Source organism: Amblyomma maculatum, chromosome 2 (genome assembly GCF_055883805.1).
Source record: "Amblyomma maculatum isolate TAMU_Amacu chromosome 2, ASM5588380v1, whole genome shotgun sequence".
Classification (NCBI taxonomy): domain Eukaryota; kingdom Metazoa; phylum Arthropoda; class Arachnida; order Ixodida; family Ixodidae; genus Amblyomma; species Amblyomma maculatum.
In genome coordinates, this window is record NC_139345.1 from 223965234 (window position 1) to 223981524 (window position 16291).

At 48.3% G+C, this 16291-nt stretch overlaps 1 protein-coding gene across 3 annotated transcripts in view; it reads left to right on the top strand.

The window, feature by feature from the left end:
* Positions 1-16291, top strand: part of LOC146201376 (GATOR2 complex protein MIOS-like) — a 264250-nt gene that overhangs the window by 49475 nt on the left and 198484 nt on the right. For all 3 annotated transcript variants that reach the window (XM_084595804.1, XM_084595805.1, XM_084595806.1), the window contains one exon: positions 14129-14208. In XM_084595804.1, coding sequence (XP_084451930.1) covers positions 14129-14208 — 80 coding nt within the window. The remainder of the gene's footprint in view (positions 1-14128; positions 14209-16291) is intronic.

The following is a 16291-nucleotide window of genomic DNA, read 5'->3' on the forward strand; positions in this document are numbered from 1 at the left end:
CGCTTCGCTCTTTTGCGTTTTTCCCCTCTCGTTCCCACCGGTTCTTTGGTTCATTCACGCACATGGCTTGCGAACGTTACGTGCTGGCATGCGGGAAACGATAACCACAGATGTGCTCACCTTTGGGGAATGGGCATGGCGCTGCCCAGACCAGCCGTCACCGAACTGTCCCCTCTCATTCCTTCTGCGCGTGGCTTGAAAACGTCACGCAGGAAACGGCCGAGGGTGATGCGATCGTCTTTGGGGAAGGCACATTTTCCAGTGCGTGGTGCGGAGTTCGATATATCGAATGACCGGTGAAATTGAGTTCGATATATGACGCGGCTTTCCTATACTTTTATATTGGATTTTCAAGGGGATATTCCGCGAGTTCAATATAACCGAAATTCAATATATCCATCTTCGATATATCTGGGTTCGACTGTATTTTCATTGGCTTTAAGAGGTGAGGGCTCAGTTTGATTGTTGGCCGCGCCAGATGGCCACTCAGTGACCTGAGCCTGGATGGCCGGGTCCGAGTAGCGCAGCACGGCCTCCCATTTCTTGGCAGCAAATTTGCAGGTGGCGAATAGGTCGGGTCTAAAGTGGTGTCGACGCCACACTCTGCATTTAGGGTCAACCTGTTCTTTGAATATATATGAATATACTTTGGGGCAGGGGAAGGAACGGGTTGTAGCTGGTGCCAGAGTATCTCCTGGGCTTTGCTTAATGAATTATGTAGGGGAGGGAAGATGCTCCTTCTCAGGCTAAAATGGTGAGTTATATTGTCACGTGCTTCGGGGCATCAGGAAAGGAAGAAGAGGCTGGAGAGAAGAAGAAGAAACAGAAGACACAGTGGTGTGTGCTGGTGTTTCTTGCGTGACTCGCAGCGCTTTAGACTACCTATAAACACCCCCGTTACGTACTGAGTACGTAACAGTTGTCGTGGAGTTTGCGGTGTAGATCAACACGGATCCCCGTTGTCTTCGACGAAGCCGCCGGCTCGCTGGTTTGCCACCCCTACCATCTGACATGGCTCAAGACGGCGACGCTGTCCGAACAACACCTGCGGTGAGCAACTGGCAGCACTACCGCAAGCCGCGCACATTTGGTGGAAAATCTGATGAGGACGTCGACGACTGGCTCGTCTGAATAGTTTACAGTCCACAGCAAGGTGTGGCCTCTGGTGACTGAAACTATGCAACGAGGCACCAAGACACTCTTCTTTGCACAGGCCAGCGTTGTAGGTTCCACTACGGCGTCGAAATTCTCGCACAAATTCGTAGATGAAATAACTTGAATGAATTCTCCGGACATCGCAGGTACAACTGTATCTTCAGACACAGAAAACGCTCCTAAATCAAGCGACGAGGTTTCGACAAGGGCCAACATCAACGCAGCATTAAGCGAGATCTGTCCACTACGGCAGTCTAACGTTGCACCACACTGTTGCAAAAAGTCTATACCTAGAATTACTTCATGCGTGGAATGAGGCAACACTGTGAATTCGGTTCGAAACGCTTGGCCCCCAATCACAACTTTCGCATAGCACACACCCAAAGGCACCAATGATTCACCGCCAACACCACGGAATACCACAGCTTGATTCACGCTAAACATCACTTTATGTCCTAATCGATTCTTGAATGCTAAACTCATAACAGAGACTGTTGCGCCAGTGTCAATTAGTGCCATCGTGGGGATGCTATCAATGGATACTTCGAGTTTGTTCTTTAACATAAACACAGGCAGAGGTATTGGGAACGTTGATTTTCCGGCGAACTCACCCCCATCGGCTGCGTCTTCTAGTTTCCCGAAGGGGAAGAACGGCGCCGAGGAAACGGTGATTGTCGCTGTCTTTGGGTTGGCGGCGTCAAGCTGCGGTTCGAAGCAGGCGATCCGTTTCGCATCTCTGCCGGGCGGTATGTATCCAGAGTTGGTGTCGTATAAAATTCAGTGTCAAAATGATTAGAAATGTTGGGCAGCGGTCGATGATCTTGTGGTAGCAGGCCCCGCCGACGGCAATACCGGAAGATGTGTCCGGTCATGCCACAGCTATAACACACGGGTTGCTGGCGCCACCGGTCCGAGTAAATGCGGGCGGAAACTAGTTCTGGTTGGCGGTAGTAATCGGGACGGTGTTGCTGACGAACCAGCTGGCGTGTGTAGGTGGTTCTTCGGCCCATCCGTGGCTGAGAAGTGTTTAAATCATTATGCTGTCTGCCCTCGCTAAAGCGTGATGCATTTAAAGCCGGAGTCCAGGAAGTTGATGGGGTCGCGGGTTCTGCTTGCAGCGCGCAACCGTCATACTGGTGTTCGTCCCGGCACGCAGAGTCTTTGTCACGCAACAATTCTTCCCGCACAATCCTGCGTATCAGATGAGCCATGGACTCCGGACCACTGACATCAACGCTCGCAACAGATGTGACGTTGGCCAGTCACCCAAATTTAAGAGTGATACGGCGCAACTTCAAGGTTTCGAAAGTGCGGCAGTGCCTGATGAAGTCAGCTGTAGAGTTCAAATTGTCTTTGCTGATAAGAAAATTATAGACATCTACAGCGATACCTTTAAGCAGGTGCCCCACTTTATCTTCCTCGGACATCCAAGGGTTTACTACCTTGCACAATTTCATAATATCCTCGATATATACGGTGCATGTCTCGCCAGGTACCTGGGCCCACTGCATCAACGTTTGTTCTGCGCGTTTCTTCTTCGCGGATCCGTCGCCAAAGCAGTCCTTTATCTCTTCTGTGAAACAATCCCAGCTGGTAAGTGAGTCTTTATGATTTTCAAACCAAACTAGGGCAGTGCCTTCCAAGAAGAACACTACGTTCGCTAGTTTCACAATCGCGTCCCACCGATTGTACCGGCTCACCCGCTCGTAGTTGGAACGAAAGCAAGGCCTCCCTCGTGCCCGCGGGAAACGAGGTACTCACCGCCTGGCCGACAAAACCTCGGGCGTATTTGGGAGCCTTCTCGTTCTCGGGATTGCCCGAGTGAACCGGAATACATACCAGTTCTACCAGGAACTGGACGGTAGCTTTTAAGGATATTCCTTGCGGCAGCCAACAGATGGCCGCTCCCGAAATACCATACGGCTGTTTTGGAGTCACTGACTAAACACCTGCTTCGGTAGAAGCGACGGCTAGCGCAATGGCTGCTTCCTCTGCAACCTCGGAGGTTCTTGCGCGTACAGTAGCTGAAGCTAAGATTTTGAAAGGTGTGGACTCACGAGCCCCAGTCACTGCACAAATCGCGAAACCTCGGTCCATCTCTTCATATTCAGCCGCATCTACATAAGCAACTGACTGGTTTCCTTTGTATTTGGTGTGTAGTGCATGTGCGCGTGCTAGTCGCCTGCTTTTGCGGTGAATGGGGTGCATATTCTTTGGGAGGGGCTCTATAACAAGCTCCTTCCTGATTGCTGTGGGTATTTGCCTAGGATCGTCTGCCATGGGTTCGGCACTGATGCCTAGCCTCAGCAAGACAAGCCTCCCGGCTTTGGTGCGCGCCAATCTGGAGTACTGCAATATTAAATGCTCTTCCTTGAGTTCATTAAGTGTGTTGTGCATTCCAAGAGCTAGGAGACTATCGGTTGAGGTGTTTCTCGATATTCCTCGTGCTGTCTTGTGAGATTGACAGATAAGACACTCAACCTTTTGCTTTTCGTATTGGTAAAGGTGCAGATAGGGCAGGGTGTAGACTAGCCTGGTGATGATAAAAGCCTGAATGAGTCGACAGGTGTCGTGTTCTTTCATGCCCCTCCTCTTGATGGCTATTCGTTTGATTAGTTTGGCTTTTTGGGTGACTGTTGCGGTCTGTTTATCTAATGTTGCTAAATTTTTGTGGTTACTTTGAATGAACATGCCTAGGATTCTGAGGGCTCTACTTGTTTGTTTTGTAGTGCTTTGAGCTCTACCCTGATTGCAGGAGGCGGAGGTCTGTTCTTTCGATTGGTGCCTCCTCGAACTACAAGTTTGGACTTAGAGTGTGAACAGTCGACTGCTTCCTGAAGCACACTTTCTATTAGGGCATCACTTCTACTGTTCACCCACAGGTAATGTCATCAGCGTAAAACGTATGCTGTAGCCACTCGATTGCAACGAGTCTGGGGGGCAGTGTTATCAGTGCAGTGCTGAAGAGGAACAGCGACATCGCAGAGCCTTGTGGTGTTCCCTTTCCGCCCAGAGATATTGTTACGACGGGGGTTTTACGTCGGAGCGCTGAACAACAGGTCGATACGGCAGGGAGCTCAGCTGGTCAATGGCAGCGCGTCCGGCACGAGAGTCTTTTTCAACATCTTTCTCCTTCGCTTGTGCTGTCAGCTTCATCTTCTTCAAGACTGTTACAATATGTTGTCTGGTTCGATTGCACCGAGAGTGAGCTCGGCCGTCCTGTTCGAAAAGAAGGACCGGACGTACCCGAAGACTCTGTCCAGGATTCAAAAGCGAGAGGTTTTCTAATATCGCCTCGTGCGAGACATTATTGAAGGCTTTACAGAGATAAGCCCTAGTATTGCCCTCGTTCCATGACAGTACCTGCGATCCAGAACATCCCTTGGCAGCTGGATCATGACATCCTCCGTGGAGAGGCTGGGTCTGAATCCTATCATGGTTGAGGGGATGATGTCATTGTCCTCTACATAACCCTGCAGCCTGCTGAGAATGATGTGTTCCATTAGTTTGCCGAGGCACGACGTTAACGAAATGGTTCTTAGGTTTTCTATGTTAAGCTTCTTCCCTGGTTTCGATATGAATGTCACTTTGGCATGTTTCCATTCCTGTCGTACCTCTCCTTTCCTCCAATAAGTGTTCATGAGGGCAATTAGGGCCGAAAATGAGCTGATGTCTAAGTTCGTCGCGGGTTTCCGAGGCGCGCCCCGACTTTGCAGACAAGATGGCGACTGCCGCCTGTTCGGGTCGTTCTGGTTCGTCCACTTTGCAACGGTTGGAAGCATTTTCAAGAGACAAGATTCGAGTCAAGTCTAAGAGACGCTGGCTGTCGAAGTAAACGAACGAAATGATCTGCAACGTTTATGCAGGCCGAAAGCTGTGCTGTCGGACTACATGGCGGAACGACATGTTTAAAGACGTCCCGCCTCTCTACCTTAGCGCCTAATGCCAAGAAAAAGTGTCCCCGAGTATAGTGCTAGGTGTCGTGTTCAGGTACATTTGGCATAATGTATTTAGTAGCTCCGCGTCCGTAACTTTGTACTTTTGTATAATTTGTGCGAGGTGATCCCGCGCAGCAGATTTTGTTTGTGTTGGGTCAAGCAAGTGTCAGAGCAAGAGCCAGGTTTTCTTACTGCCGAGCTGTGCATTCATTCCGTCGCAGATTTGCCCCCACTGTTGTTTTTCCAGGTCGCTGGCATGTGCCTCAATCTTTTCTAGTTGTGCAGTGCTCTGTCGCAGCGTTCTGTTTAAACACTGCTTTTTCCAACGGCGAAACAAACTAGCGTGAGCCTCCCACATGTGCAGTAGTAGCGCGTCCGTGGTTGTGTTGTCCTGACCTGCGCATTGTGTTTCGGCTGTGCTGCTGTGAACGTCATTAATAAGTACACTGGTCCAGTCTTTCAGGTCCGTTATGTTGGAGGGGGCGGTTTGTTCCCTCAGTTGTCTAAATTTGTCACAGTCCGTAATTGCGAATTTTGCGGTTAAGCATTTATGTGGCATTGTGTTAAACTTGACGGAGATGTTGTAGTGGTCACTGCCCAGCGAGTGTTGTGTGTTGTTCCAGCAAGCGTCCTGAATGTTTTTGCTTAGGATTAAATCAGAAGAGGTGTCTGCACTTGCGCTGTTGCCTATTCTGGTGACTTCCTGCTGATCGTTAACAATAGAGAAGCCAAAATCTTGGGCTGCTTCCCAGATTCTGGTGCCTTTGGCGTGGTTTTGTTGTAACCCCATGCCGTGTGACGTGCGTTAAAATCGCCTACCTCCAGTAACTACACCCTGGCTGTGAGCTTTAGTACTTTCTCTAGTAGACCACGGCAGCCTTGATCGGCGTTCGTGCAGCAGGGCTTGCTACGGCTGTCTTATTTGGCGTGCACCGCATTGAAAAAATGTAATTAGAGAAGTTCTTTTGCGCGCCGCGATGGGGGGGGGGGGGGGGGGGGGAGCTCTCCTCCCACTATAGTCGATGACGGCGCGGCATGGCATATCGCTGGAGAAGCGCATACTTCGAAAGGTGCACGTGGGCATCTGGAGACAGCTTCGCTGTAAAATTTGGTGACAGTTGAAGGAAACCACAAGGAAGTCAAGATACGTCGTTCTATAAGCCAACACCATGTTTACAAATAAAGGAGGCACTCGATACGCCGCAGCTGACTGGGGTGAAAATTAGGGCTGGCGCCCATAGGAATACATGGAACCGAAAAGTTCCAAAGCAGTTTTCTCATTTCACGGGGTACCTGTGATGTGGTTAGTCAGTACAAAGCAACTATGAACATCGTAGAACAGATCACGAAAGTATGACATCTCATTACCATGGCGAAGTATTTTTAAAAATACCGCTAAATGTATGGGGCTGTGAGTTAGGAGGGCGACCCGTAGAAAGCATGTAAACACAGTTTTTCTCGTTTCGCAGAGCACAAGAAGTGGTAGCCAGTCGTTAAACGTTGGCCAGCGCTTTGAAGCAATGTGTGACAAAGTATGTTGCGTCATTTCGGAGGCAATCTAGTTTTAAAACTCTCCAAATAATCTGTGTTGTGAATCGCAGACACCCCCAAAAAGAAAGCTGGGTGTAGCGAATCACAGTTTTGTTTATAGTCTGATATGCCCCATGGGTAAGTTAGCTTGATAATACTGTCGCTTAAGCAGGTGTCAAACGCAGCTGTCAAATGCCATACGACAATATTGACCGAACGAGAATTGTGCATTGCAGCAGACGACGGCGTAGCCGCCTCCAGATCTGGAGCGTCTGTTAGCGACAGCGCTGGTGGTGCATGGTCGTTTGTAACTGTCCGCAGTCAGTTTATCGTGCTGTGAAGAGTCCTGTAAATCGTCAGACTTTCAGTGCTTGCAAGGGAATGTGGTGTGTGATGCAGCAATGTCGGACTACGTGAAAAGCATGCCGGAATCGGATAAACAGCGCTACAATGAAAAGCTGTACACTGACGACGTTGTGCACCTGGACCCATTTGCTGTTGTTTGGCTGTAGGAAGAAAGGAAGAGAAAGAAAATGCACGGGCCTGCTGCTGGCTCTGTAGCTGAGTCACCTCCCCTGCCTCGTGCGGACAGAGAAGAAAATAGAGTAGAAAGGAAAAAAAAGAGGGAGAGAAAGACACGGGCCGCAAAAGTCGTCATCCACCATCAAAGCAGTGGCGGGTGCAATGACGGCCTACAACAAATAAAATCCAATGGGGCCCGCCGCAAGCGGCGTTGACCTACCGTCCCAGCCCTATAGGACCAGGAACTGCCACCCTTCACCACCTCCGCATCCTCCTATTTGCTATGTCTGAAACACATTGGGAAGTCCTCCAGGCTTATGCGGGTGCTCTTACACTATTGGGCATGGCAAACATTGTAGTGTATGTGATTTTTTTCTCCGAGTCACTTCACTGCAGAGACCGTCCAGGCATGCAATTATTTTGAATCAGGTGGGTGAGCACAAATTCAGCAACGCGCATATGCTAGCTAAATATTTTTCGTTTATTTTTTTTTTCTCCGTGGCATCGCTATGTCTGTAGTACATCGGTCTGCGCTTTCTGTGTGGTTTCCTGGTCTTATTTTTTTTTCCGTACGGCGCAGACCATGCAGCGCGTGCACGGACGTCGGAATATAGAGCCTGTCAAAATGTTTGCTTACGACTTGTTCACTGCATGCATGTATCACGACGCAGCTACATATTCATTCATTTTAACACTTACCGTCTACATAGCCATGATCAATGTTTTCAGTACGAATGACGTTATGCCTGTTATTTTGCGTTTTCTTGCCACTCAATTAAAAATGTTAACCATGTCTCGATGGTATCATTACTGCCTTACGCAGCTCGTGCAAACTGCCGGCCCTTGCAATATTTTTTTTTTTATCACGGTTTTCCACCATTGCATATCACGCAAGCTTCCCAGGCACTGCGATACACATTGCACGTGGCCGCCCGAGCGGGAGCGAGGGGTGAGGAGCGCATGCCGCGGTGCGGCGACAGGAGCGCACAGGCCCCTCTCTGCAATTACGCTCTCTCCATGCGATTGGGGCGGCTGGAGCATGCACCGCTGCACGCGCCGATCGAGGCGTGGCCGTGAGTAGACGTGGTATTCCTGAGGCTGCGTCTTTTGGGTCAGCTGTACAAGTTTAGAATGAAGAGCTTTGTATTTCCTTTTTTCCCTCATAGTGTAATTGACGTCGGTGTCGTCGAATATGTGCTGTAGGGCAGTGATGTTTCGCTGAATGAAAGTCCTGCTGGTCCTGCTTGTTCGACTCGCCTGTTTGTACAAAAGATTTGTAGCCTGGTAAATTGATTGGTCTCCTATTTTCTTGGAGTGCTATTACATCTGGTTTGCTAACTGAGTTTTGAATCTGGAGCAGCAGGTTGCCCCGCTTTCTGTGGAATGACCTGCAGTTCCACTGCCATACCTCAATTTCTTGGCGAGGGGCCATCTTTGTGCTGAAGGTTTGGCAATATTGCCAGAGTTGTTGACAACCTGTCGATAATTATATCTAGTCTGGTGGATTGACTGGCAATTGCTGTTTCTATGGCTGCTACGTTGCCTAAAATTTTGTCCTGTGTGTCCATACATCATAATCAGCCTGACTATACCCACTGCAGGGCGAAGGCCTCTCCCATATTTCTCCAATTAACCCGGTTCTGTGCTAGCTGCATCCACTTGACCCCTGCGAAGTTCTTAACCTCATCCTCCCACCTAACTTTCTGCCGCCCCCTGCTATGCTTTCCTTCCCTTGGAATCCAGTTTGTTACCCTAAGAGACCATCAGTTATCCTCTCTTCGCACTACATGTCCTGCCCATGCCCATTTCTTCTTCTTAATTTCCACTAGAATGTCGGTAACCTGAGTTATTTCTCTGACCCACTCTGCACGCTTCCTATCTCTTAATGTTACCCCTACCATTTTTCGTTCCATGTGTCCATACGGACATTGCTAATTATCCCTATCATTGAGACTTTTGTTTAAGGCATTGAATGTGACGTAATGGTCAGTTTTGTTGGCATTAATTATGGCTTCGAGTTTCCTGATGTCTTCGTCCCTGGTTGGTTCTTGAGGGGTTCGCTCAGGGGAGCTTTCCGAAGGTTTTTTGGCTTTGACTTCCTGCTCGTCCCTGATTGGTTCTTGAGGGGTTCCCTCGGGGGAGGTTTCCGCTTTTTAGTTATGACTTTCGGCTCACTGTCCGAGGGTGCCAGGCGTTTATGCTATTGGATAGTTCGACCTCCATATCTTGTAGCACTGTCGCGTTTACGACACACGCGTTAAGAACGCCAGTAGGTAGGAGAGGTTTAGGACTTGCCGTTTGTTTTGATGCAGGAACTGACGCTCTAGTGCTTCTTTCGAGGATTTCTATTCTTTTCGTCATGTAAGCTAACTGCTCTCTCAGGAGTTTGTTTTTTCTGCCAGCTGCATTTTTAGAGAAATGGAAGGCGCCATAATGGCTGTGCTGCTCACCTGTGCCTAGGTGTCTTGTCTTAGAAGCAGGGGGAATGCTTGGCCCATTCCTTCCTTTGTCCATGCTGCGGGCTTTAGGCTGGTCGGTCCGGCCTAGATCATAGTGTCTGGCTTCCCGGCTCGGTGTCCAGGTTTCATAGTCATGCCATTGCCCGGCTGTCGCTCGAAGCGGGGTTCACACTTTCTAGGTGAAGGTGAGTTGTTGGCCTCTACATACGATGCACCTTGGCGTGCAGTCGGGTTTGTCTTTCGGTGGATGCTGCATTTTGCACCTCCTGCAGCGACTTTTCCTCTCCTTTATGCAGACGTCGGTGCAGTGTTCGGGCTTCCAGCAATTGAAGCACGCTTCCACCTTGTTTCTAAAGGGTTCGCACCGGTAAAGTCCCGAAGCGAACTGCATTCCTGTGGGTACCTGCGTGATGTCTGCGAAGGTCACCACGACAGACCTTGACTTTCCTATATGTCTGTTGTCGGCGATCTCGTATTGCGGGTTCAATTACTGGATGTTCTCAACAATCGGCTTCCAGCATTTGAAGCACACTTCCACCTTGTTTCTAAAGGGTTCGCACCAGTAAAGTCCCGAAGCGAACCGCATTCCTGTGAGTACCTGCGTAATGTCTGTGAAGGTCACCACGACAGACCTTGACTTTCCTATATGTCTGGTGTCGGCGATCTCATATAGCGGTTTCAATTACTGGATGTTCTCAGCAATCGGCTGGTGCTTCTGTCCATCGAGCGCTCCACGTAGGACGCCTTTAATGAAGTTGTCTGGTGCCGCGATGTATACATTAATGCATAGCTTCTGGTCTTCGATTTGCACGTATTGCAGGGTTACGTATGCTTCGGTCCTTTTAGTGCAAGGCGAGCTTACGGTTAAAGAATTATTGGTGGGACTGATCCTCACCTGATCGAGGTACTGGGCTTCTTCGAAGTTTTGCTCTGCTCCTTTACACACGGCGTGCAGGAGTGTCTCTGCAGTGGTTGCACGGAGGTTAAAACCACCTTGAGGCCTAAACACCGTGTTATTGTTTTCTATCGGTAGTCGAGGTTGCGGCTTCCTTCTTGGTAGCTGCCTCTTGGCCGGGATATGCTTAGGAGCTGCGTTGGCATCCGTGGCCGGAATCGGCGATGTGTTCCCAGGTTTGGATGGGCCCTGTCGTGGCCTTTGATGGCCAAGGTCCACAATGCAGGATTGTTATATTCCTCCTCGGGGATCTCGTCCCCCTCCACCATGTACACCATGGTGTCGGATCGCAGTGGTGTGGAACTTAATGTGGAATGCAGTTGGAACGCGGCAGCCTAGCTCGCCTGCGTAGCCGATGATCACAAAAATGCCCAAAAATGGGCCACAGGGCGGTTCTTGTCAACTGACAGTCACCCTCCGTTGTCACCAGCATTCTTGAAGGACTAAACTCGCGAACAGAAAAGTTCTCGTCGCAGGAGCCCATGTGAGGCACGTCCTCACAGTCCAAGCAAACGGGCAAGCATCCCGTGGGCACCTTAACCGAGCCGTAAGAAAAAGGCTTGCATACACAAAATGCATTCTAAGTGAGCCTATCTATGTCTTATAGTCCAGGGGAAGGCAGCCCAATAAACCACCGTACGTCCAGTGGACATGCGATGTACGTTCGTTTTTGGATATACGGATGTCCAACCTCCGATGAATCTCCCACGGATGTCCGACAGATGTCCATGTGATTTCCCCGAATATCCCTAGCGGACCTACAGAGGACATATGCTTATAAGCTTTCTGCCTATTCATGAAGCAGGCCTCAATGATCGCAGACAATAATACCAGCAATATACCATGAGCTCACTATTAGCCATACCTGCCAAGTTTTCTGAATTTTCCGTAAAATGTACGAATTTTCACCAGTCTTATGATTTTACGAATCTTGCGTGAAATTTTCGGAATAAAAGTACGGAACACTGTTATGGTACCTTTCACGGCCACGAGAGGGCATCACATATTCTGATATCATCATCAGCGGCTCCAAAAGTTGTAGTGACTTCTGTCGTCTACTCGGGGGGGACACTAATCCATATCCAAAACTCGATACCGCCTCCGCCAGCCTAGTGGCTGGTAGTCTGGCTGGTCAGGCCTCCATGCGGCCTCCGCAAACCTTTGTTCACGTGTTTGGACGACTTGGGTGTTGGCCCGTTTTTGTGTGATCTGCGGCCGCATCAGACGCAGTGAGACTGGTATTTTAGCAGTAGCGGTTTCGCGGTGCAATGGCGTGCTCAAAGCCACGACAGTACTTCCAAGTATTTTTGAAGTCGTACACGTCAGAATTTCCATGCTTCGTGCCGTCTAAGAAGGGTGAGAAGTTCGGATTTTGCTCTATGTGTGCCTGTGATGTTAACATTTCACATGGTGGCAAGTCCGACATCAAGATTCACATCGCTTCGAAAAAGCACCAAGGATACGTGCGAGTCGCGGACAGCCAGCCAAACCTGACAAGTTTTGTATGCAGTGCTAGCGACCTTGGTGTGATTCGTGCAGAATGCCATACCACGGCGTTTTTAGTTGAACACAACATCCCGCTAAGTGTCAGTGATCACTCTGGACCACTTTTAGCAGGCAAAGTCAGCAACCATGAAAGCATTGCAAAAATTAAGCATTAACTTATGTGTTAAGCAGCCGTGTGCATAGAGTCATTCTATTTGAAGGAGCCATAAACGGCAAATCCATTCGTGTCAACGAATCTAAGCACATAAGGAGGCAGCGGTAAAACTGTTAGTTTTTGGTGCCAAATTTCTACAAGTGCCGCAAAACTACTCTATGACATAATGTTTTGTCAACTTTATTTGCTAACTGTAAAGTGTCCTACATTTAAGCTGTGGAATTTTCCTTACGTTGTACTGGCCTTTGGTAGAATGTTTTTTTTTTTGTTCCCACACTTCAGCACATGTAAGGTGTCAGTGTCAGAACATTTTGTAGAGGTTTACTCTGTGGCTGCTCAGCTGCAGGCTGTCTGTACCATGCTCTGCCAAACCATCCACAGATCAGTGGAGGTTGATGATGGAGTCAATGAAGTTAGACAATTTTTTAAAAGTTATATTTGCACACTGTACAACACTGCCACCTAATGCAAGGGGGCAAAAAATACTAAATAAAGCTTTAAGTGCTGGTATGGCGATTGTTCTGGAAGCATGTGGGGACAGGCGATAGCAAGAGTAGTCGGTCTAGTTAGTGATTGTCTGCAGAAGCTCGTCCTGCTCTGTGTGTTTTCTCTTCTGTGTCGTTTTTTAGTGCATTTTCCCATGGCTTCTGCAGGGGACAGGCTACTTCGCGACATACAATTTCACTTAGCACAGGCTCCTCCAAAATGAGACTGTTTTTGTACCTATTTACTGTATTTCTTGTGGCCTTCTTTATGCATTCCTGTTTTGAAGTGCTGCATTTGTTGAAGGTCATACCTGGCTAATAAATAAAGCAAATGTGTCTGGACAGGATTTTTTTTTTTTTTGCCATTACTTCATATCAGTGTGCATGCCCTTCCCATTTAGCAATTTCACACTATCAGAGGATGCATGTTTTCTCGTTTACCCGTGCATGGAATTAAGGATACCAGTAATCTGCGTGGTGAAACCTCGTGCTCATGCGCACCTTGTACGAAAACAAAAATAAGAAAGCCAGCGATGTTTTGTTTGCACTGAGGCAGCTTAGTGTCGACTCGACACTGAAACACAGTGCAAGCACAACATTAGCATTTTTTCTTTTCGCACTTTCCTAAGAGACTGTGTAGACACCACATGTAGGTAATGTTAAAGGGGAAGCCTTCTTTTATTAGCACTGCTTTCTGCAATAGTTTTCATTACAGCGTTTCTTGCTTGAGAAAATGAAAAACAGGCGGTCGCTTGTTCAAGCTATGTCATCTTTCGCTCAAGGTTCTTGCCTTGTGTTCTCGACGAGCAGTCCATGATCAAGAAGCATTTGAAGTAAATGTGGATGATCTGTAATGCACCCGGATGGCTGTTTCAACTACGTAGTCGCCGCCGGGACCTCGCCAGATGCTCTCAAGAGCAGTCAGCATCGGCACGCACCGCCCACAGCTGCACCTGTTCGAAAGCTTCGGTTAGCGATTGCGCACTCTTGCAACGGTCGAACGTAGTCTAGGCTGCAAGACTCGGACATAACATACCTAGAAATCATTACTAGAAATGGTAATTGACATTTCTTGCTGTATTGCATTCACAATTTTTTTTTTTTCTGATTGCAACCATGTTTCGGTGCCTTGCGGTGCTTAAGATGATATCTTCTAGCATTGATAGGAAATCTTATTTCACCCATGAAACGAACAGCTAAAAAGATCATATGTATTGTTTGGAGGAAAGTATGTTTCAGTGCTTTAAAAATACGCTTCTGCTTAGTGTATGTATGGGCAATATCTAAGCAGGTGTTTTATTTTAAATGACTGCAAAGCTTCCTATATTGGAAATTCGTTGAACATACTGGGAATAACACAGCAAGCATGCTGTGTGTGAGACTGTTTTGCTGATGAGCCCTTTCCTCTGTTCCATGATGAACAGTGCTACAGCTGTTACATGAACCCTCGCACTGATGTCCTGCTTGCTGTTGGCCAGGACACTGGGAAGGTCAGCCTCATCAGGTAGGTGCATCTGATTTGTTTTTGCTTTGTGCTGTTAAACCACCATTGTGAAGCAACACCAAGTAGCCCAATCTGCAGTTCTACTGTCGAGAGACTGCCTTCCCTGGGGAAGGGTGGAAGAATGAGCCATAATGCAGCATATTAAGACGAACTCAGTGGAGACTTGGATGAAAAGTACATTTTGGTTGATTTCCATAGAATTGAACATCATTCAAATAAGCTTAGGGTGCACTGTCTCTCAAGACAAACTTTGGCAGCAACCATTCAGGGAGCGTCTGTGTGCCATAGGCGAGGTGAAGTTTTGTTGCCAAGTGAGGCAAGGACCAGCACCTGGCACAAGGTCCATGTGAGGTGAGAGGTATATAGAGGTTACACGGTTGTGAGCCGAAATTTAAACGGATGGGTGTGTGTGTAATGGTGTGGAGATGGCAACACATACTGGAGCACATTGCTGGCAGCAGATGGGAAAGCACATGGTGCACCAATTAATGGGGTTGGCAACAGCCATGCTGGGGAAGGGGGCAGAGGCTGGAGGGAAAGCAAAGGACAAAAAGAGAGTGGTCTCTGCTGAAGAAAGGTATGATGGTAAAAAAAAAAAAATACGACCCAAGTGAGACGCAAGACACACATGCAGCGGGCAATGAAACAAACATCTTTATCTCACTGAGCTAGGACTGAGGGCAGGCAGGTCCATCCAGGCAGATCCGAGGGGTCAGGGGGTTGTTCCGTTGCCAGGTCGGGAGAGCAGGCAGGGAGCGGGCAGCAAGCGGGCCGAAGAATGAAGAGGGAGCGAGACGCCCACGCACCTCGTTTTATGGGGTCCCAGCGAGGACCAATTGGGGACCGGTTTCTCTTCGGCAGTTGAGGGAAGGGGATGCCGGGAAGCGGTGCGCCCTTTAAATACGATGTTGCACGCCGCTGCCTTTAAAGATCCATGGAGCAGAGCCCCACAAATGTGAGGAAATTCTTTGCTAAAGTACTGACTCAGTGTTAAGTAGTCTGCTATGTCACACTGTACCAATCCGAATGTTGAGTGACTGTCAGTGCACTCACCATCTGGGCTCGACAGAGCTGTTCCTTTTGATCAAAATAGCTCTTTGGTTCATCATACTACCACACAAAAGACCGGCGTGAAAAAAAAAAAAAACGGCGACAAAGGAACAAAATGACAGGATGGGCGCTGATTACCAACTGTTTATTCTTGGGCTTGGTGCTTGGTTTTCCTGGGAATAAACAGTTGCTAGTCAGCGCCCGTCCTGTCGTTTTCTGTAATAGGAGAGACATCTGGGCAAGTTGGTACGGTGACATGATAAATAAACAGTGCTAAAAACGAGGACGAAGAGCAAGAAGCAAACAGGATGGGCGCTGACTTGCAACTGAAGTTTATTGAAAAAACACACAGAATAAAAACCCCAGCCAAGCCGCACTAAACCACACTCCAAACACCTAGTCATGACGATCCAGCACACATGCCATATTCAAGAAACCCAATCACATTATCTGTCAAAGCGATTGATGGGTCACTAACACTTTCTCACCTAATCGCATGATATGTCTGGCCTCAATGATTGCCCAGTTAATCCGTGCCAGATGGGCATCCAAAATATCTGTCTGTGGTAGAAAAGGATGGCAGCCATCACACACCTTACAATGCGCAACCAGATTGGAGCCTCTACCAATCTCTAATGATCTCTTATGCTCTCGTAACCGAACATAAATACAGCTGCCCGTTTGACCCACATACACTTTATCACAAGATAACAGAATCCTGTATATCACGTGCTTCTTTCTGGGACCTTATTCCTGTTTGCTTCTTTGCTCTTCATCCTCATCTTTAGCACTGTTTACTCATCATGTCGTTTTCTGTTTCTTCGTCCCCCTTTTTTCCCCTGGTCTTTTTATGTGTACTTTGGACTCTACCCAGGCAGTTTGCTTGACAACCGGCCGCTCGCTCACTTGATGCGCTGTTTTTGTCGCATTTTTTCATTCGTTAGTGCCCAGTACTGGGCGGGAGGGCAGGTCTAGAGGAATAAAAGCAGCAAAAAGAAATTTATTATTCCTTCATGCGGATTGAAGCAACCAG